Here is a 23,714-nt window from a genome sequence, read left to right on the forward strand (position 1 = left end):
TTCATGGAGGATAGGTCCATCAATGGCTATAAGCCAGGATGGGCAGGAATGGTGTCCCTAGCCTCTGTTTGCCAGCAGCTGGGAATGAGCAACGGGATGGATCACTTGACGATTACCTGTTCTGTTCATTCCCTCTGGGGCACCTGGCACTGGCCACTGTCGGAAGACAGGATACTGGGCTAAATGGACCTTTGGTCTGACCCAGGAGGGCCATTCTTATGTTCTTTCTTTCTTGCAATTTATACGCAAGATGAGTTGTTTAAGCAGAGTACTTACCATAATGAACACAATTAGTCACACTTAATAAATACGAATTCACTGTTAGGAATCAGAACTCTGAGTACGTAGAACGTGTTTGACAGATTTAGATTACCACAAAATCATGTAAAAACTGCTTTATTGGTTGCAGTTAACATGTTACAATAAATATTGATCCCAAACATGAAATCAACCATTGATGACAAGGACAAGCAAGATCCCTGAAGAATTACGTGAAATTGGACAACGATGTTAATTAAGGAGGCATCTTGTAAACTGGAATCATTTCACTTTCTTGGGCATTGCAGCTACAAACAGCTCATAAACAGCGTAGCATGTTCCTGAAATGGAAAGAGACAAAAGATTAAGTTTACAGAAAGGTACACATACAAATTGAGCTGCAAGTTTGAGATTTTGTAAAGCAAAGACTTTCTTGCAGTATGTAGGATCCAGTTAAGAGACAGACCTGACCTAAACCTCACAGCAAGTGAGGTTATCTAGAGCCTCAACTCAACCTTCGCTTGGAGCACCGAAAAGTTTTTACCAATGAAATTTTACCTTTGCTTCTCTTTTCAGGAGCAGCTTTAGGGTAATTTTATTTTTTATATAAAGAAAACACTTGAAGTTGTATTTATGTGGTGAGTACTCCTAACAGACAGGTTAAATCAGGCTTTCAAAAGATTGTTTCAGTTTCAACCTAAGCTTAAAGTTTTTTGAATTTACGGTCTAACAACACTTTGCTTGGCCTTATTATGGAGTGCTTTTAACATGGGTGCACACGCGCGCGTGCACACACACACACACGACTTGCCATTCACATTTTAAGGCAACTACTTTTCAGGTTACACAAGAAATATAACTGTTTAATAATACAGTTTTCTATCAAACCTTACCAAAAACCGTTAGAGCCATGGTGGTTCTATACAGCAAACCATCTGCTAGTCCACCCTTAAGATGCACTGGCATTCCATTATCCTCCTAATGGAAAATAATAAAAAAATAGGAACATGAATAATCTTATGTGCATGCTGTTTAAGTTGTTCATTTTAGATATTCTAAATTTACCAAATATTACATGACCTACAAATAATTATTTTTGAGAGCTAGGTAGCCATATCATTCTTTCCAAATATTGTTAGTTTTCATTCTTTTTGAAGAATCCTTTTTAGCAAGTATGTTCCCACATATTTTTTAAGTCAGTAACTTAAAAGTCAATCTTGTCCTTCAAGTTCTTTTTTTGAATCAAAAGTTAGATACTACATTCTGATGTTAAGGTTATTTGGAAGTTGCAAATCTCAGCATCTTTCATCCTATTATATCAGTACATTATGTTAATATAGCATCTTTCATCCACAAAATAAGCAGCCCCCAAGGTGCTTTGCAAACTTTAATAGAATTTTATCCAGTGCAAATGATGGCACTTGTGCAGTGGAATGTGGCAGAATGTTTAGTGCCAGAACTCCCTAGATGAGTTCTCTTTAGAATGAGAATTGTAGAATTTCGCCAACTGAAATGACATGGGAGTTTAGGTAGGAAGAGCAGTCACTCAAATTAAGGTTTGGGCTAGGATACTCCTCATCTTGTAAGAGTGCCACAAGCAATCAATGCCCCAATCATCCAAAAGACAGCAGTCTAACAGGAAGTCCTACTTCCACCACTATGTTGGGATATTAATTCAGGTGGAAACCATACCTCCGGCTGAGTCTCTAATACCACTTTCTATAAGTCTTCTCCTGGGACTTGCCCCATCCAAGTTCTGAGCAGGCTCAATCTAGCCTATTTTAGGAGATTTGATATGTATAAAGTTTATGTTGGTATGGCTACAGGCTAAGCATTAAAAACCCCACAATCCTTTAACTATAGAAATACATCAGTAAGTAGTGAATTTGCTGTGTGATGCTTTTTCACATGCACTACCTAAGTATTTACAAAAACAACAAGGAGTCCGGTGGCACCTTAAAGACTAACAGATTTATTTGGGCATAAGCTTTCATGGGTCAAAAACCACTTCTTCAGATGAATGGAGGCCTAAGTATTTGTTTTCTCCCATACATTTTCTACTTTTCATTTGTTCTATGAACACACTTTTTGTACCTGAACTATTTCATTTATCCCATCAGAAGGCTAGTTCAAGAAAGTGAAACAAATTCATATATTTTAAACCATGTAACACGATCACTCAAGCAGTCAGATTGTATAACAGTTGACAAGTCAAAAGATGCACCTTCTTCCATGTACAGAGCACTTCAATAACATGAACACTGCTTAGTCAATTTGAAATATTAGTTTTCCAAGTTATTCCCATTTAAAATGTGAAAGTAGATCTTCTCTACTTATTCCTCTAAACTATCTAATTAAATGCTAGAATCAAAGAACTGCACAAAATATCGATACAGTCTATCAAAGTCTTTTCTATTTGCGATAAAATTACACACTGATCGTGCCTATTCAATACCTGAAAAAGCTTCTGCTTCTCTGGAACTCTGTTCGCAACTTGTCTGCGTGAAGCAGTGCTTATGGTCCTCTGGGAAATTTGCCGAAGAGCCTACAATTACAACATATAGCACTTTAAAAAGCTAGTTATACTTATCCACATTGAAGTGAAAGAGTTTTCACTAACTATTTACGGCTTACACATATTTCTAAAATTACAATGATGAGGGGGTCTTAGCTTTCCAAAACTTGGGAAATGCATAATATTAAGACTAGTCAACTGGAGGACTCAAGTTTTATGGAAGAGATTCAGGGTGTTTTTTGTTTTATTTCCACTCCAACAAACGATTACTGTTTAACTGGTAAAAGCAGAAGTTATAGTTGCATGCCCTCTGTTTCTTCTCTTCTGTGCCAAAGACTAGGCTTATGCTGCAGCACTAAAGAAAAACAACAATCTTAATCAGTTTAATTTTGTTGCGCTGAGTCCTAAGATTACACAAGCCTAGAATCTCATTTAATTACCATAGCTCTGACAGAAAAAGCTACACGAACTGCAAAAATTTTATCTTGCTCATAGCTTTCTATTAAAGTCACCTTTCAAATGATCTCAGCCCAACGTCTCACCAAAATTCATTCAGTCATTTTTGAGTTAGGTACTCAACCATTCTGGCCTTGACAACTGACCAAATCACTGCTGATCCCCTTACATGACACAGATGGAGTGATGACCCATTACTACAATGGCTCAATACCAACTGCACCTTGTCCCTCAAAATACACCCCAAGTCTCAGATCTATCCTGTATTCCCTCATCTCCACTGTACACATAGGACCTCTAGAAGAAAAGAGAAGACACCAAGGTTATGTCTACCTCACTGAACACCTGCGGCTGGCCACTGTCAGCTGACTTGGGCTGCAAAGCTATTTAACTGTGCTGTAAATGTTCACCTCTTTGCTACACTTCCTCTAACTGTAGTGTCTGCCTTAGTTGGCAGTTTGAAACCTTGACCCAGAAAGTGCATCCCCACCAATAGCCTGCCTAGATGGCTAAATTCCTCCAGGAGAATGCAGCTTACAAAGCTCAGAATTAAATGTGTGACAGATTGAGATAATGAAAGAGGATCTTGCTATGGAATGAACTTCCGAAAGAGTCATGTCCAGAGTCTTCCCATCTTCACAACAAGATGCAAGACCCTCCATCCCTTTTGATAGAGCTTTTCCATCACAGACCTTCATGCAGATATTTAATTTACCTGGGAAACCCATCCCATAGCAATGGAGCCCCTCAGAAAACCCTAACCTTAATAAGCAGAAGGGACAACAGATGCTCTTCCATTTTTAAGACTGAAGACTATTTAACCCTTAAAAACCAGTGCCTAAGCACCACTAAGGAGAAGGCATTCATCATTTGAAAACTGTATCTACTGGAGTCATAACGGATTAAGCATTCACGTTAAATCGATCTTGCCCGTGACACCACGGGGCAGAGCGCTACACCCAGGCTGTTTCTCAAAGGTTCATTTCAGCTCAAAGGGCAGCCGCAGACAAAAAAGCAAAGGCGACAGCAGGCTGCGGCTGCCTACATAAGCCCTAACTGCGGCGCTTCCCGCTGTTTTGCGCGGACGGCGATGTCGGGCCGACATCCCCACGGGCCGAGGAAAGAGCCAGCGTGACCTTGCGGCACCCTAGCAAGGGCCTTCCTCAGAGCCGCCGGCTCCCCCGGGCGAACGGCGGGGCCCCCGGGGCCGCTCACGGTCAGGGCGGCGGGGCAGGGCTCCCCTGCAGCCCTCGGGCCGCCAGGCCGCTCGCTGCCCTCCGCCAGGGGAGCCCCAGGAACAGCCCACAGCGCCGCGAGGCCTGGACGGCGGGAGAGACCCAGGGAGCCGCCCGGGCAGCTGAGGGGCAGGGGACGCTGCGGCGAGGAGAGGAGACGCGCGGGGCCCAGCTGCCCCCGCGCTACCGGGGAGACCCGGCCGCGCTCACCAGCAGGTTCCGCAGCATCTTGGCTCTGGTCCCTTCACCTCGCACCGGGAAACAAGGACACCGGAAGCGGAAATCGCTCGGCTGGGGCCGGCCACAGCCCGCTCCTACGCAAACGCACAGCCTCCTATAGAGAGGAAGGGGAAGTGGCTAGAGCGGCTCTATTAAACTCCTAGAGCGTCGCTAGTCATGTGGTACCCGCCCTCCCGCCGAAAGCCCCGCCCCCGCCCCCTGTCGCCTCCGGGCTCCGACGCCTGCGCAATGCGGAGTATATGGTAGTGGGGCGGGACGTGACGTTCCGTGCGACGGCTGTTACCCCGCTAAAAGTCAGGGTGAGTTAGAAGTCCCGAAGGCCCATCGGCTTGCCGGGCTTCCCCAGCTTGGTTCCCGGCTTGTTCAGGGTGAGCCGCTGGCGGGCCACAGGAGGCTTTGTTTACCTGAGCGTCTGCAGGTGCGGCCGCGGTTCCCCGTTCCCGGTGTTTGCCCCGCCTGCTCTTACAAGTCTCCACTGAGGGCGAGTCCACCGCCTCCCTAGGTAATTTATGCCAGCGCTTAGCCACCCTGACAGGAAGCTTTCCCTGATGGCCAACGTAAACCGCCCTTGCTGCGATTTAAGCCCATTGCTTCTTGTCCTATTCCCAGAGGTCTTTTTCTCCCTCCTCCTTGTAGCAACCTTTTATGTACTTGAAAACTGTTATCATGCCGCCCCTCAGTCGTCTCTTCTCCAGACTAAACAAATCCAGTTTTTCCAATCTTCCCTCGGCCGTCATGTTTTCTAGACCTTTAAACATTTTTGTCGCTCTTCTCTGGACACTCTCCAGTTTGTCCGCATCCTTCCTGAAATGTGGTGCCCAGAACTGGACACAGTACTAGAGTTGAGCACCCGTGGGGAAAAAAAATACTGCATGCTCAGCATGCACCGGCAGCCCCGCGGATCAGTGCCTCCCCCTCCCCCCAGTGCCTCCTGCCCACCAAGGACCCGGCCCGTCAGTGCCTCCCCCTCCATTCCGCGGATCGGATGTTCAGCAGCATGCTGGAGGCGCTGGGGGTAGGGGGGCCAGGGGTGGGAAGAGGCAGGCAGGGGGAAGGGGTAGATGGGGAGGTGGGGCCAGGGTCGAGCATCCCCTGGGAACTAGCTAGAGATGTGAAGGGTAACAAGAAAACATTATACAAATACATTAGAAACAAGAGGAAAACAATGCACAAGGTAGGGCCATTACTCAAAAGGGAGGAAAGACAGTAACTGGAAATAGCAGAAGTACTAAATTACTTTTTTGTTTCAGTTTTCACCAAAAAGGTTAGTATTGACCTGATGTAGAGAATGCCAGTGAAAATGAAGTAGGATCTGAAGCTAAACTAGGGAAAGAAAAAGTTAAAAATTACTTAGGCTGTGTCTACACTACACAGAGTTTAGCAACGTGGCTGTGTTGCAACAGCCATGTAAAAGGCATGCAATGTAGCCGCTGTTTGTCGGCTCTCCTGCTGACAAAAAAACTTCCATCCCCAACAAGCGGCATTTGCATTGTCAGCAGGAGAGTGCCCCTGCTGACAATGCACTGTTCACACTGGCGCTTGTCACAGCAAAACTTTTGTCTTTCGGTGGGGGGGTGTCTGAAAGGAAAATTTTTGTTGTTCAATTTCCAGTTTAGTCATAGTTTTAGACAGTCTTCAAGTCACCAGGGCCTGATGAAATACATCCTAGAATACTCAAGATGACTGAGGAAATATCTGAGCCATTATCGATTATCTTGGAAAACTCATGGAAAACACAAGAGATTTCGAGGACTGGAAGACGGCTAATATAGTGTAAGTCTATAAGAAGGGGAATAAGGACAACCTGGGGAATTACAGAATAGTTATCTTAACTTCAGTACCTGGAAAGATAGTGGAGCAAATAATCAAGTAATCAGAGTGCAGACACCAGGTCCTAAAAGATAATAAGGTGATAAGTAACAGTCAACATGGATTTGTCAAGAACAAATCATGTCAGACCAACCTAGTAGCTTTCTTTGACAGGGTAACAAGCCTTGTGGATGGAGAGGAAGCAGTAAAAAAATATATCTTGATTTTAGTAAAGCTTTTGATACTGTCTCACAACCTTCTCCGAAGCAAACTAGGGAAATATAGCCTAGACCAGGCGTGGGCAAACCTTTTGGCCTGACGGCCACATATGGGTGGGGAAATTTTATGCAGGGCCGGGGCAGGGGTGTGGGAGGGAGTGTGGGGTGTGGGAGAGGGTGTGGTGTGCAGGAAGGAGCTCGGGACAAGGGATTGGGGCAGAGGAGGGGTGTGGGGTGTATGAGGGGGCTCAGGGAAGGGGGTTGTGGTGCAGGAGGGGGCTCAGGGCAGGGGCGCAGGAGGGGTGCGGACTGCGGGAGGAGGCTCAGGGCAGGGGGTTGGGGCGCAGAAGGGATGCGGGGTGCGACAGGGCTCAGGGCAGGGAGTTGGGGTGCAGGATGGGACAGGGGGCTCAGGGCAGGGGGTTGGGATGCAGCAGGAGGCTCAGAGAAGGGGGTTGGGGTGCAGGAGGGGTGCGGAGTGCAGGAGCGGTTCGGGCTCCGGCCCGGCGCCGCTTACCGAAAGCAGCACCAGGGTGGCAGTGGCACACACTGGGGCCAGGGCAGGCTCTCTGCATGCCTGCCCTGGCCCCACACTGCACCATTCCGGGAAGCGTCCGGAACCACGTCCGTGTGCAGCCCCTGGGGGATGGAGGGCACAGGGCTCAGAGTGTTGCCCTTGCCGTGCCTCCGGGTACCTCCCCTGAAGCTCCCATTGGTTGTGGTTCCCCATTCCCAGCCAATGGGAGCTGCGGGGGGCGGTGCCTGGAGGCAAGGGCAACGCATGGAGCCCTCTGCCCCCCGTCCGGCCCCTGGGGCCACAGGGACGTGGTGCCAGCCGCTTCTGAGAGCGGCGTGGGGCCCGTGGGCCGTAGTTTGCCCATCCCTGGCCTAGACGAACCTACCATAAGGCATAACTGTATAATATGTAAAACTGAACAACAAGCAACAAAGTTTACAAAATTGTTAAAAAACACATTGTGTTGTTATTTGTTGATTTAAAAACAAAATAGTTCTCCAACTTTGAACACGATAATTAGAAAACAATCAAATATTGTAAATAAAAATATAAAACAACAGTTATATTATAACACACTGAGACAAGGGGTACTCATCCAATACGGTAAAGGAGAAACCAAACTTCAAGTATGTGTCATCATACTTTCTTACTATTTTCTTTTTTTTGGTGTAGCTCTGATGGTCCGGACTTTCCTTATCTTCTCCACCAGTACACCACTGTTCCGTCTAAGCTGTGCGCGTGTGTGCGCGCACACAGATCCTAAACCCCGCGCACACAGTGAAACACCGCGCGCACAAAAATTTGGACAGAAGCACAATAATTTGCACAGAAGAAATTTTTTGTGCACATGGACTGTCAAAAATTAGAGGGAACATTGCAGTGCACCCAAAAATAAATGACTCCGTGTCAGACTGAAATACTGCTTGCCACTTTTTACAGTTGTAAATGGTATACTGTGTGTATGTTGGTAGGTTACCTTGCAGGGAAACTCACCATTGTACTTGCAAGAATTAAAATTGACATATTGCAGCTTGTTGGGTTTTTTTAATAAAGTTTTTTCTGTACTCTGTCCAACATACACAGCTCAAAACGTTACTTTTATATAGCTTTTACTTAGATTTCAGAGTTATGTGGAGTTAAAGATTTACTAAGAGCTTGACTGGAGCAGTTGCGCTGGCGGATCACTCCGGAATGTGGTGTGGCTCACCTTTGGGCTGCAGCCCACAGTTTGGAAGCCCCTGGGTTAGACAAACACCTGTCAGGAATGGTCTGCTTATTACTTAGTCTTGCCCTGAGTGCAGGAGACTGGACTAGATTACCTATTGAGGTCCCTTCCAGTCCTATGATTCTATGCCCAGAGGCAGAAACTTATGTGCCGAGGGGACTTTTAGTCTGAAAATATAGGTGCTGAACAATTTTAGACATGTATAGGCATCCGATGAAGTGAGCTGTAGCTCATGAAAGCTTATGCTCAAATAAATTTGTTAGTCTCTAAGGTGCCACAATACTCCTTTTCTTTTTGCAGATACAGACTGTCAAGGTTCCTTCCCCACTCTGAACTGTAGGGTACAGATGTGGGGACCTGTATGAAAACCACCTAAACTTACTTTTACCAGCTTAGGTTAAAACTTCCCCAAGATACAAACTATTTTACCTTTTGCCCTTGGACTTTATCGCTGCCACCACCAAATGTCTAACAGGTATATAATTGGGAAAGAGCCCGTTTGGAAACATCTTTCCCCCCAAAATCCTCCCAACCCTTACACCCCCTTTCCTGGGGAAGGCTTGATAAAAATCCTCACCAATTTGCATAGGTGAACACAGACCCAAACCCTTGGATCTTAAGAACAATGAAAAAGCAATCAGATTCTTAAAAGAAGAATTTTAATAGAAGAAAAAGTAAAAGAATCACCTCTGTAAAATCAGAATGGCAAATACCTTATAGGGTAATCAGATTCAAAATATAGAGAATCCCTCTAGGCAAAACCTTAAGTTACAAAGAGACACAAAAACAGGAATCTACATTCCATTCAGCACAGCTTATTTTCTCAGCCATTTAAAGAAATCGGAATCTAACGCATATCTAGCTAGATTACTTACTAAGTTCTAAGACTTCATTCCTATTCTGTCCCCAGCAAAAGCATCACCCAGACAGAGAGAGCCTTTGTTTCTCACCCCCTCCAGCTTTTGAAAGTATCTTGTCTCCTCATTGGTCATTTTGGTCAGGTGCCAGCGAGGTTATCCTAGCTTCTTAACCCTTTACAGGTGAAAGGGTTTTTCCTCTGGCCTGGAGGGATTTTAAAGGTGTTTACCCTTCCCTTTATATTTATGACACGCCCCCCAAATCTCAGCTAGGGTGAAACGCTGGCTGTGATTTCTTCCTGGAGCTCTAGGAGAAAACAGAGTTAATAAGACACATGCACCTCTTAATATACTACCAAGTATATAAAGGCTAACAGTATTTTCCACAGCTCAAGGACGATTTTAACCAGTTGATTCTGGGAAACTTTCACGGGAGAGTGCATCAGCCACTTTGTTAGAAGCTCCTGAGATGTGTTGGATGTCGAAATCAAAATCTTGGAGAGCTAAACTCGACTGAATAAGTTTTTTGTTATCTCCCGTGGCGGTATGAAGCCACTGTAGCGCAGGATGGTCGGTTTGCAGGTGGAAACGCCGTCCCCAAACATATGGGCATAGCTTTTCCAGAGCCTAGACAATGGCATAACATTCTTTTTCACTGACTGACCAGTTGCTGTCCCTCTCAGACAGCTTCTTGCTGAGAAACGCTACAGGATGGAATTCTTGATCCAGTCCTTCCTGCATTAAAACTGCTCCCACACCATGCTTGGACTCATCTGTGGATACTAGGAACGGTTTGTCAAAGTCTGGGGCCCTTAGTACAGGTTCAGACATGAGTGTCGCTTTAAGCTGGTTAAAGGCCTTCTGACACTCTTTGGTCCACTGAACAACATTTGGGTGTTTCTTTTTGGTTAGGTCTGTCAGTGGGGTGCCGATTTGGCTGTATTGCGGTACAAATCGTCTGTGATAACCGGCCACGCCTAAGAAGGATTGAACCTGTTTCTTTGACTTTGGGGCAGGCCACTTTTGAATAGCATCCACTTTGGCCTGTAGGGGGTTGATAGTTCCTTGACCCAACTGATGTCCAAGGTAAGTCACTCTGTTTAGGCCTATTTGACACTTCTTAGCCTTAACAATTAGTCCTGCCTCCCTTTTGCGCTCGAAGACTTTTCGTAGATGTTCCAGGTGTTCTGCCCAGGAATCCGAAAATATGGCCACATCGTCAAGGTAGGCGACTGCATATTCTCCTAATCCCGCTAGGAGACCATCTACAAGTCTTTGGAAGGTGGCAGGTGCATTCCGCAGTCCGAAAGGGAGTACATTAAATTCATACAGCCCGACGTGTGGTGAAGGCTGACCTTTCCTTGGCGGATTCATCTAGCGGTACCTGCCAGTACCCCTTGTTTAAGTCCAAGGTAAAGATGAACTGGGCCCGTCCCAGTTTCTCTAATAGTTCATCTGTGCGTGGCATTGGATAGTTGTCGGGGCGAGTTACAGCATTTAGCTTACAGTAGTCCACGCAAAAACGTATCTCCCCATCTGGTTTGGGAACTAGAACCACTGGAGATGCCCATGCATTGCCAGAGGGGTGGATTACCCCCATCAGTAACATATCCTGGATGTCCCGTTCTATAGCAGTTTTAGCTTGAGGAGACACCCGGTAAGGTTGGACTTTAATTGGGTGAGCATTACCTGTGTCAATGGAGTGGTATGCCTGTTCAGTCAGTCCTGGGGTGGCTGAGAACGTCGAGGTTATCCTAGCTTCTTAACCCTTTACAAGTGAAAGGGTTTTTCCTCTGGCCAGGAGGGACTTTAAAGGTGTTTACCCTTCCCTTTATATTTATGACACAGACTAACACAGCTGCTACTCTGAAACCTTAAAATTTGATCTGTGTGATGCATATGCTATCAAAGCCACTAGAGGGCTACTTCACTACTCAGAATGAGCAGAGCATGTCAAGAGTGTGAAACACTGTACCTTAAACATTTCTAATAAAGCCTTTTGGGGGTGGGGGAGAATGAGCAGAGCTAACGTGTGCTGGAATAGCAGAGTGGAGGCTGGGCAGATGTGGTGGGAGAGCTAATACCAAAATCATCTTAATAAATTTAGGAGCATAACACAAATTCTCTCTCTCTCTCTCTCTCTCTCTCTCTCTCACACACACACACACACACACACACACACACGACAAGGAGACTTCAAAAATCAAAACAAACCAAACTATTTTTTTTTTTGTGGGTCTGACTCATGATTATTGAACCTTTGGGATTGGCAATACTGATAATTTTACAGTTTCTCAAAGACTAGATTGCATACAGTATTCATCAAAATGATGACATATCAGCTCCATGTCTGTCACAATATGACCTTGCATTTGGCTGCATCAAAATATGTTGTTCAAAAGAGTCCAGCTGACTAAATCACTCGTAGAACCAACCTATTCTTATTATTTACCACTCAACCAATTTGTGTCATCTGCAAATTTGACCAGCAATTATTTTATGTTCTGTTCCATTGTGAAAGGTTCTGAATAGAATTGGGCCAAGAACAGATTCCTGTTGGAATCCTTGCTTCAGTATTTTCAGGTGAATCTCTGACATTTTCAGCTTGGCATATAAAAGCTGTTACCACCCCAAACAAATCTGGACCTGCATGATTGTTATTCTTTTTGAGGCATGCTATCTATTTACAACTTCTGTCCATCACAGCATATTTTGAACCAAACACAGCCTCAAGAGGAAGAGGTTGGGAACCATTGCCTTACAGGGACAAGTCTGAGGCTAAATTTAAGACAATATGCCCTTACGTCGCTAAACAGACTAGGTCACATGGGTAATATGCTTCTAAGAGATGCTGTAAGAAGTGATACCCTTAATTATAACAATAATTTTCCTTCACTGTGCTTCATCATGTAACAACACTGTTTACAAGAACAAAAGCTTACAACATAGAAGATGAAATAAAATGGATAAACAAAAATATTAGATTTATTCAGGTTATTGGAAAAGAAGAGGTTACTCATCTTATGCAGTAACTGGAATTTTTTTTTGAGATGTGTTCCCCTATGGGTGCTCCACTTCAGGTGCACATGAGCTCCCATGTGCCTTTGATCAGAGATTTTTGGTAACAGTGCCCATTTAACCTGTGCATGCTCCCTACACATCCTCATTCCCTATACTTGGGCTGCATGGGCAAATCATCCTTTGTTCCCTCTCTGTCACAAAGTCCCACAGAGGAAGCATAGGGGAAGGAGGGTGGGTAATGGAGTACACATAGGGGGACATATCTCCAGTAACTCCAGTTACTGTACAAAGTGAGTAACCTCTTCTTCGAATAATGTCCTATGTCAGTCCACAGCAGGTGACTCTCAAGCAGCATTCTCACAGGGAGAAGGGGACTTCGTAGAAGTGTCTAACACTGAAGACAGAACTGCATTGCTAACTGCAGCATCTGATCTAGAGGCATGAACCAAAGCACAGTGCTTGGAGAAAGTATGCACTGACATCCAGATTGCAGCTCTGTAAGTTTCTGCAACTGGAACATCCTTAAGTAATGCTACAGAAATAGAATGAGACCCTGTAGAATGGGCTAGCACACTAGGAGGAGGTTGAATGTTGGCAGAATTGTAATATGAGATAATACATCCTGAAATCCACCTTGGCTGTATTTTGGGTGGAGATTTGGATCTGTCCATAATTGAAATAAACAGTCTGGGAGACTCTCTGAATTGTTTGATTCTGTACAGATAGAAGGCTAATGCCCTTCTGACATCCAAAGTCTGAAAGGCAGCTTCCTGCCTACGCCGATGGTGTTTTGGGGAAAAAACTGTAAAACGAATGGTCTGATTAATATGAAATTCAGAAGACACCTTAGAGAGACACTTACAATGTGGTTCTAATGTGATCTTTTCCTTGAAAAATACCATAGAGGGGTGGGAATCTGCCATTAAAATCCCCAGTCCTCCTATATTCCTGGCAGATGTGGTGGCCACCAAGAAATCCGTTTTCGTGGTTAGATGAAACAACAAACGTGGTTAATGGTTCAAAGAAGTTTTTCATAAAGCAATTAATGACAATGTTCAAGTCCTGTATTGGAGTAGATTTTCTAAGCTGTGGAAGAAGATTCGTCAGTCCTCTGAGGAGTGTTGACGTGGGGTGGGTAAAAACCAAAAAGCCTTTGACAGGTGAATGAACTGCTGTTATAGCCACCAAAAGAACCTTGAAGGAACTAATAGTAAGACCTGATCTTTTCAGTTCTAATGGGTAGTCTAGGATGGTGGAAAGAGAACGAACAGGAGAAACTTGTCAACTGGTACACTGGAGAGGAAAGATCTTCCATTTCTTAACGTAAATATGTTGTGTAGATGCTTTTCCACTGTTTAACAAAACCTGTTTCACCAATGTTGAACAGGGAGTCTCTCAAGAATCATCGAGGACCCATGCCCGAAGTTGCAGTATTTCCAGATTAGGGTGATGCACCTGACTGGCATTCTGAGACAACAGATGAAAACCAGTTGGAAGTCTCAGTGGTGGACAAGAAGCAAGCCAAATGAGGTAAGGATACCAAACTTGTCTTGGCCAAGTCACTGCAATTAAAATGACTTTGGCCCTCTCTTGCTTGATCTGGTTCAGTACTTTCAAAAGTAACGGTGTTGGTAGATGTGTATAAAGAAGACCCATTGTCCATGAATAAGGAAGGCATCCTCGGATGACTGAGGGTCTAGTCCCCCTCTGGAGCAAAATTTCTTGCACTTTGTGTTTGCGGCAATTGCAAAAAGGTCCACATCTGGAAACCCCAAAATTACCATTCATAATTCTGGGAGAAATGTCTGCAGAGGTTGTTGGCCATGGTATTCGGTGTACCAGGGAGGTAGGAAGCAGAGATGACTATTACCAGAGTTTTATTGCTTTGGCACAAAATGAGGAAGAGTGAGCACCACGCTGATGACTGATGTGGAACATGCAAGCCCTGTTGTGTCTCACGAGCTTGATAGATTTGACTCTGATCAAGGAAAGTAAATGAATAAAAGAATTATTGACTGCTCTCAGTTCTAAAAGGTTGATGTGAAGAAGATGCTTTTGGGGACACTATTTGCCCTGGATGGTGTGTGATCCGAGATGCGCCCCCATCATTCCAAGAGGGACGTATCTGATGTTATAACAATGGTAGGAGGAGCCTGGATGAAAGCCTGAATGGAGGGGTCCTTCTACCAATTCAGTGACTCCAGAACCTGATGGGAAACAGACACCTGCTTGTCCAGATTGTGCTTGTTCAGTACATAAACCATCCTGGGCAAACCCTGGAGTCATTGAAGATGTAACCTGGCATATTGAGTTATTAAAGTGCAAGCTGCCACATGACATAGTAATTGGAGACAATTTCTTGCTGAGGTTTGAGGACTTATCTGAATTTTTGAAATGAGATTTCTTAGGATCACTAACTTGTCCGTAAGTAGTTAAGCCCTTGCTGTCACAACATCCAGAGAAGTTTCTGTGAAATATATCTGCTATACTGGGGTCAAAATGGACTTTTCAAGGTTGAGTCAGAGGCCTATACTGCCGTTTGTACTGCCAATAGGACCTTGTCGAGATAAGGAAAGACCATTATCTCTAGTTGACATAGGTGGGTGTCATAAATATAAAGGGAAGGGTAAACCCCTTTGAAATCCCTCCTGGCCAGGGGAAAGCTCCTCTCACCTGTAAAGGGTTAAGAAGCTAAAGGTAACCTCGCTGGCACCTGACCAAAATGACCAATGAGGAGACAAGATACTTTCAAAAGCTGGGAGGAGAGAGAGAAACAAAGGGTCTCTGTCTGTCTATATTCTGTCTTTGCCAGGGATAGACCAGGAATGGAGTCTTAGAACTTTTAGTAAGTAATCTAGCTAGGTATGTGTTAGATTATGATTTCTTTAAATGGCTGAGAAAAGAATTGTGCTGAATAGAATAACTATTTCTGTCTGTGTATCTTTTTTGTAACTTAAGGTTTTGCCTAGAGGGGTTCTCTATGTTTTGAATCTAATTACCCTGTAAGGTATCTACCATCCTGATTTTACAGAGGTGATTTCTTTACTTCTATTTACTTCTATTTCTATTAAAAGTCTTCTTGTAAGAAAACTGAATGCTTTTTCATTGTTCTCAGATCCAAGGGTTTGGGTCTGTGGTCACCTATGCAAATTGGTGAGGCTTTTTATCCAACATTTCCCAGGAAAGGGGGGGTGTAAGTGTTGGGAGGATTTTTCATTGTTCTTAAGATCCAAGGGTCTGTGTCTGTAGTCACCTAGGCAAATTGGTGAGGCTTTTTACCAAACCTTGTCCAGGAAGTGGGGTGCAAGGTTTTGGGAAGTATTTTGGGGGGAAAGACGTGTCCAAACAGCTCTTCCCCAGTAACCAGTATTTGTTTGGTGGTGGTAGCGGCCAATCCAAGGACAAAGGGTGGAATATTTTGTACCTTGGGGAAGTTTTGACCTAAGCTGGTAAAGATAAGCTTAGGAGGTTTTTCATGCAGGTCCCCACAACTGTACCCTAGCGTTCAGAGTGGGGAAGGAACCTTGACAGTGGGCAGCTACAACCACCTTGCTCTTTGGGAATACCTGTGACGTGGGCAGACCAGCCAACCTGTGTATTACCCGTAACAACAAGAGGCATTACAATTGTATCAGGACAGTTCACTCATATGTGAATTTCAAAGAGATGTACTAGACCAGCATCATTAACCCATTCATTTGTAGTATTAGAAACAAAGAATAGTTGCTAAGTATATTTGACTGTGTTTACCTGTGTCCTGTTAGAAGTTTAACAGTGTAACCAAATTATCTTTTAGATGCTAATTCCCTTTCATGTCTTAATTGCCTGATATTATGTATGCAAATATGATCAATTAACTTTAAGAACAAAGATGTGAGATACTGCAGGAAATTAATATTAATTTGTTATCTTCAGTTTAACTATCTCTGTTATAATGAAGGATCAGCTAATTGCCTTATGTGAATAAGTGTAACTAGTTTACTTGGGTATGCATAGGAAATAGAAGATAAGTGTGAAGCAACGGTCCACAGACTATTTGCATAGCGTATTCTTCCTCAGAGGAAAGCCCTGGTGATGATTGCTGTGAGGAGGCTTGTCAGCCTGCTAGAGAACTATAGAAACTGCGGGTCTGATCCTTTCATCTCAGGTCTGCTTAAACTTTAACAGGGAAGGTCTAAGCCCTAGGACCGAGATCTCCCAGTAGTTACTTGGATTATTCTGGAATTCTCATGGAAAAATTCTGACAGACTCTACACCTGAACTGCCTATTGGACTATAATCCTGTGGATTGAGTTGAGAGAGACTTTTACAAATCAGCAGCCTCAGCATCTCTACTCTGAAACTTAACTAAGGACGTTTTACTCATTCATATGTACATTGATATTGTAACCATTTATAACTCTCTTCTTTCTTTGATTAATAAATCTTAGATTTAGTTAATAAGGATAGTCTGTAAGTGTGTATTTGACCTGGTGGGTAATGTGTCTGATCCTTTGGGATTAGAAAGAACCACATATATGGTGAATAACCCCTCACTATATTAGACTTGGCTGTCTAGATGGGAGCCAAGGGCTGGAATGCCTAAAGGGGACTGTATTTGGCTTGTAGTTAAAAGTAGGGTGCTACAGGAGCACTTTTGTTACTGGTTTGATGACTCTAATTATAGAATAAACCACCAGTTTTGGGGAGTGTCTGCCCTATCTTTTGCAGTCTGCCCTGAGTGTGGCATTCTCAGTGTGGCCCATGTACACACCCAGTCACAATACCCTTGGGCAGAAAAGAGGCCAAAAGGGAGCACCCAGTACTGGGAGTGATTATGGTCGACTGTAGAACAAAGAAACCTTTTGTGAGCAGTGCAGAATCAGAAGACTTATGGTCAATGGATTCTAGAGGGGATGATAACTGTACACCCTGGATGGCTGACATCAGTATAAAAGGAGATCTCAATGAAAAATGCAGAGTCAGTGACCCAGAAGATATCAGTGCAGATAAGTGTCCAATACCGGTAAGTAACTGAGATTCTGGCTGATCTGACACAACAAGATGCTTTGAATATCTAAACTTTTGTGGTACTGATACATAAGTGGGAGTTAAGTGCAGTCCTGTGGAGACCAGCATCAGTATGAGGTAGGGACCTGTCTAGAATGTTTCAGTACATCAGACACCAAACACCTTGAGTATGACCAGTCTCTGACTCAGATGGTACTGATGTAGTGGTCTGGGGATCTGGTAAAGGTACCAAGTCTACTGAAAGATCTCATAGTACAGACCTTTTTTAAGTGGAATGTCTGCTTGTATGGACATGAGCACCCAGAGCAGAAGAGGTCTTGGTACTGAGTCTCATTTAGTAGAAGCTTGGCTCTTAGAGGAAGCCTTAGGCTTTTTCCTTGTACTGGGATCACTCAGACCCTCAATAGTACCCCTTTTGGGGGCTCCAGAACCATCTTCTCAGTCAGAGACCAAGACTTCTTGGAAGGAGATCTGATACTCCCTATCCTTTTGTTGGTACCCACAGACTTAGCATGCAAGGGTCTCAGTACCATGGGCATGTTTACACTGGCATGGATACAGTTGCTGTGTCTCATGAGGCTTTCAGTGACCAAGACCAAGAGATGGATTGAATAGCAGCATTTGCATCCCTTGAGACTCTCAGTAACTCGGATCCGGAGGTAAATGGGACACTAAATGTGGTCTTAGGGCTTGCTTCTCCAACTATTTTCTGTTTTACAAGATCTGTTCTTGAATGAGGAGCAGATCTTATACTTGGCTTGTATATGGGTGTCTCTGAAACCACTGAGACACAGAGTGTCCATGGCTAACTGGGATAGCTTCCTGTGAGGAAAGATAGCACTTAAAGCCTGGGGAGCCCAACGTTCCTGTAGCCTGAACAATTATTACATTTATAAGATTACAGATTGGGGTGCAACATGCCCTTGTCACAGATGACATGTTCTTTTCCTAGACAGCTACTCAGAGTTAATTGAGAAGATGGAATTTGGTGAAACACACACAGAAATATTATTTAATACAGACAACTATAATTAAACTCATAGGCAAGAATCAATATACATAACAATTAGAATAAGTACAGTGTAGTGGGTTTACTGCATTGTTCATACTTACAGTCATGTATTGGGCATACTTACAACTTATGGAGACCATTGGAAATAAAGATGAAAGGGAAAAATATGTGAAGCCCATCAGAAGCAAGGTCATGATTCAGTTTACACTGTCTCGGGTACCCAACAAACCTGAAGAAATGGGAACTGTGTGGTATTTTATACCCTTTCTTATGGTAATAGTACAGATATAAACAAGGTAAAGGACCAGTATGGTATATAAGAAGGTAAATAGCTGAGCCTAGCCATATGTGACCTTTAGGGTGCCCATAATTAAGCATAAAGCATTAATATTCATGATTTACATCACTTATTTCTTAATAATTCCTATATGTAAATGTTATCTAACTGCTTAGATACTGCATAGCAACCTAATTGCTAAAGCCCCCGCAAAACTCCTTTCTTGTGGAATCCTCTGGTATACTACACTTGTTTGTGGTTACTTGTTTGTCCCTCAAAATGAGTACAAAATATCTGACCTGGGCTTATCACTTTGGGCGTACACTAGTCAGTTAAATCCTAACCTTTAGCATAACTACTCCTACCAAGCTTTAACCTAATATAATAGGCCCTTAACTATAGCAAGCTTAATACCCATTTACTTATGTTCACCTGTTTGCTCCCCTCCACCCGCACCGTGCATGTTCCAAGCTAATAAGCAATACAGCTTTTCAGTCTTATGCTCCTATAATGCCATTTTACCTCTAGTAAGCATAAAATGACCCTCAAGACATGAGTCAGTGTCATAGATCATAAGATCAGGTCAGGGGGTCAACATATCCCAGATTATGAAAAAGTCCAGAACAACCCCTCAAAAGAAGGGGAAAAAACAAAGGGGAAACAACAAACCCCAACAACTATTTATCTAACGTACGCTAGGGATAAGTGAAGCGAGCATGCCTGAAGCTCCATCTCAGGCCAAAGGCCATTGAGAAAGAACTGAAGGCAATTTGCCTGCACAGCCCCATATAACCTTGATATGGGGCATGAAGGTGCTTAGGGCACATGTGCAGGCCAAACAGGCACTGCTAGCGAAAATCTTTGAACAAAGGCACCTGGGGAGCACCCAGAGGGACACTATCCAAAGAACTTCTGCTCCATAAGCCTGGGGAGAGGAAAACAGTGGCAAAAAGGTTTTATGCCACCCACATGTTCCACAGATTTCCCCTTTTTAGGACACTCCCTGAGCAGCAGAAAGTAACTAGAAGGGGCATCAAGGGTCTGTCCCCAAATTTACAAGCACCTACTGTTTAAAAAGTTTGACTTCACAATCTTAGAGCCTCATGCACAAGACTGGTAGCAATCTCATAGCTTCTCTTTGTTCTGAGATTCTTGCACTCCAAATCTCTTCCTCCTTCCCACTTTTCATTAGAGAACTACTGAAATCAGGTTGCCGTTCCACTGTGCCCATCTGTTATGCTGTATGATTGAGTATGACCATTTATATAATTGATATTGCCACTATTATACAATTGCAACAAATCTTGTACAAAATATGCCATGTAAGATGTCAATGGAAAAGTTACGATTTGCTAAGTATGCTTATACTGTTTATATGCATGAATCATCTTTGTAGCTGAAGTTATGAATATTGGCTATATACTGGTATCTTACACATGTTGTATTTCTGGATAACAGCCCCGTGATAAATTTACACTAGGGCTAGACAGTTATGTGCTGATGGCCCATTAAGGGCACTCAGCTCATAATAGGTCGTTGAAGAAATTGATTTCACTCACTAAGCCTTTCCTGCGGATGCCTCAGAAAAAATATGGGTTTGGCTGCCACTGTGAGTCATCAAAGCATGGAAGGGCATGTGGTATGCTCATTTGACCCTGGACTCCATCTTGGGCCAGTAATTTTCCATGCACCTGGGCTGTGGGCTTTGTTTGGGACAGCAACATTCCATGCACGTGGCAGAGGATATAAAAGGACCCCTGAGATATCTCCATTTTCATGCTTCATTTCTCTGAAATGGATTTCTAACAAGGAAGCTTTAAACAAGGACTGATGACCCTCAATCTGTTTGGGTAATTCCAGAGAGACTTTTGCAAGTTAGCAGGTTATTCTATCACTGCTTCAAACCCGATATAAGAATTTTGAAATCACTTGTATGTATAACCTATAATGATCTATTAACCATTTATAACTCTTTTCTTTTACAAAATCTTTAATTTTAGGATTGGCATCAGCATGATTATTGGGCCAGATCTGAGATATATATATTGACCTGGTTAAGTGACTGATTTCTTGGGATTGGAAGAACTCTATATCCAAGTACATTGGTTTTCAGTAACCACTCATCAGAAAGTCCAGTGTCTGGGGGGTGAGCCAAGGGCTGGAATGCCTAAGGAGACTGTTTTTGGCTTCTTGTTAACCAGTGTGGTGATACAGAAGTTTCCTTTTGTTACTGGCTTTACATGGTATAATGATAGAACCACCACCAGTTTGGGGTGAGTCTGCCCCATTTCTCAGCAGTTTGTCCTGAATTTGGCATTCTCAGCTGTGACCCACTGAGGAACACCATGTTATTTAAAATATTTCACCAACTTGGCATATAAAAGTTGAGCTGAACCAATTTAGTTGCAACACCATGCAGCCTGCTCACTTACATCCAACCAAAAAACCAGCTGTTTCTCCACCTTCAGATATTCAAAGGCCATTTCTTTTGTTTCCTGGCATCCTTTCAACAGAAACTAGGGTTTGTCAACTACAATCCCCACGGTTTTGTCTCAAAGCAATTAAGGTGTTCCTTGAAAATCTGATATGGTAATTTCAAGCCATTCATTTTGCAAAAATGCTTCTTAGATTCAGGTAATTATTCACTCAGCCTTTTACGCCCACTTATTTAGTTTCATTCTCATTGGTTAGAAAATAAAATTATAAAGAAGAATCAGATTGTATCAAACTGCCACAGCAGGTTTTGCATCAGCAATTATCCTAATCTCAAATGATGGATGAGACCTCACCTTTTACAATATAGTTTTTAAGCACAGGTTACATTGTGTTTAAGGTGGAACTAGGAGACAAGGGATAGAGGTCACATTTAAATATGGCTCCAAACAAAACCAGATGATGGATAAGATGCTAATTTATCTCAGTCCAGTTCCTATTCTACCAAAACAATCACCCTTACACTAGCACACTCTGGTAAGGTGCAAAAGAAGTGCATTTATAGCACAGTGGAGTGGAATCTTCACTTATTGCTCCCTGTGAGCAATAGAATGCTCTGCATTTGAACATTTTACTTGTACAATTCCAGCAGAAAGTGGTTCCCTATTACAAAATGATACCACCACATTTGGCAACCTTGTTACAGGATAGAGGCCAAGGCTAAAATGAGGTTGGAGATCAAACTGTTTTCCTCATCCCTGAAGATGGTCTCTACAAGTCAGAGCACAGGCACTTTTGTAAGGGTGGGGGAAGAATGCAATGAGACTTTTGGCAACAGTGGTTATTTCTTCACTGTTGCTGGAGAAGTTACATCGAACTTCTGTCTCTTGCTTTCACTTAATATGTTTCTGTGAAAAGGACTATAGTTCTTTTGTATTTGATTTTTTACCCGTTTAAATTAGTACAGAAGCTCAAAAGGACTAATATTTTCTTTCGAGGGTGATTTTAATGAGGTGGTATAAATTAGTCTTTGAAAAACTTCACCACATTTGAACCTCTAATTTATTCTGAATACACCCACAGAAGTCACTGCAGCATCTTCAGTGTAGAGAGGCATGAGTTGAGGTGGCCCCTTAATCCACCCAGAGATATTGCAAGGGGTACATTAAATATACCTGAGATACATCAGCCTCCAGTTATCAGCTATGTAAAATCCCTCATGGTTCTATGGGACCAGCCACCCAAGTTTCCAATTTCTGGCATGTATTTGTTATAGGGCCTCTACAGATCAGAGGCTCTTCCTGGTGCCCCCAATTTTGACTTAGGAAAATAGAAAGTACAGTACAGTTGTGAGCTGTTCTTTGGAAAACAAGCATTGAAGACACTAGTGCCTCAAGTTTGGTTAGGCACTCTTAGGTCTACTCTACATGGGCTCCACAATCCTGCATTGTGGGGCATAGCACCTCTCTCTGGTAGTCATTTATCTGAGCAGAAGTGGTCTCTGGGACAGCACACTATGTATCCAGTTACCCTTTTCTTTTTTCTATTGCAGGTATAGCAGCCAAGGAAGACCAGTTAGCAGATTTACATCCTCTCAGTGCAGCTGAACAATGCCAAATACTAATAATAATACTCATTGTAGTATCTGCCTGCGTGAACCAAATTATGTAGGGATATATTAATGTCTGCAGATGTCACTGGCTGCTTCTGCCCAAGGAGACTCCTGAATAGTGAGCCTGAGGCTGGCCTTCCATGCTTCTAAAGATAAACTCACAGAGCTAAAACCAGAATTGGGCAAGAGTACTCCAGGCCAAGACTTAGTACCAGTGCCACATACTCTGCCTCTTCCCCCTGCTAAAAGGCCCATGCCATGCATTGGCTTTTGACACTCAGGGCCTCCAAGTTTGAAGTTGGTAATACAGAGCGGTGGGTCAAACAAGTAGAGTTAGCAGGTCCCAACTCACCCAAGGTTCAAGTAACTTCTGATGTGGGAGATACTTATAGGACCACTGCTTGAAACTGGATGGCTGCCATAAATCTGCTCGGTTACAAATAAGTGGGCTTTAACAAGAGATCCAGAGAGAGCTTAAGGACCTGATATTACAACATAGAGAACTTGTTTGGAGAACAGGAGCAAAAGGAGAGAGGCCTCACAGTCTCTCCAGATATTCTTTCAAGGGAAGATTCTGGTTCATAAGCGGACTTTCATGTCAACAACGAACTTCAAGGAAACTCACTACTCCCCTGCACTGGGTGCACTGTCTCAGCTATGCCAGAATCAGAGGAATTTAGAAAATGTGCAATGGTAGTTAAATGAGGAACAGACATTCTGAGAGGACACTTCTGCCAATACCATTGTATAGGGTGCCTGATATAAATGAACAAGGTCACACCTGCTCACATCCAAGTATAAGTGGAAGGACTCCAGAGAGACACACTAACATCCTGGAGACTGACATTGCCCAGGGAAGGGTCAATCAGGGACACTGGAATTAAACCTATAAACAGACTGCATGCTGACAACCTGCAAGAGAAACAAGGTAAGGACCACAGAAGCTACTTGCTGAAGTGAAGCTAGGAGCTTTTACTTATAGAAAGAACATATCTGAACCCTCTATGAGATTACTAATA

At 43.5% G+C, this 23,714-nt stretch overlaps 1 protein-coding gene and 2 long non-coding RNA genes across 3 annotated transcripts; 2 read left to right on the forward strand and 1 right to left on the reverse strand.

Moving 5' to 3' along the window:
- Nucleotides 1-376: 376 nt before the first annotated feature.
- On the reverse strand, nt 377-4,798 carry COX7A2 (cytochrome c oxidase subunit 7A2). The gene is made up of 4 exons (XM_074946853.1): nt 4,675-4,798; nt 2,714-2,803; nt 1,152-1,236; nt 377-599 (listed from the first exon to the last, which is right to left on the reverse strand). Exons 1-4 carry the CDS (start codon nt 4,690-4,692, stop codon nt 541-543), a joined length of 252 nt encoding a protein of 83 aa, XP_074802954.1. The 5' UTR covers nt 4,693-4,798; the 3' UTR covers nt 377-540.
- A 125-nt stretch (nt 4,799-4,923) lies between these two features.
- LOC141983863 (uncharacterized) lies at nt 4,924-14,919 on the forward strand. Its single transcript, XR_012638543.1, has 4 exons — nt 4,924-5,003; nt 10,243-10,416; nt 12,679-12,848; nt 13,739-14,919. It is a non-coding gene; the product is annotated as an uncharacterized LOC141983863 (long non-coding RNA).
- On the forward strand, nt 5,034-8,230 carry LOC141983864 (uncharacterized). Its single transcript, XR_012638544.1, has 3 exons — nt 5,034-5,206; nt 6,316-6,477; nt 7,921-8,230. It is a non-coding gene; the product is annotated as an uncharacterized LOC141983864 (long non-coding RNA).
- Nucleotides 14,920-23,714: the final 8,795 nt, after the last annotated feature.

This window comes from Natator depressus, chromosome 3 (genome assembly GCF_965152275.1).
Source record: "Natator depressus isolate rNatDep1 chromosome 3, rNatDep2.hap1, whole genome shotgun sequence".
Lineage (NCBI taxonomy): Eukaryota > Metazoa > Chordata > Testudines > Cheloniidae > Natator > Natator depressus.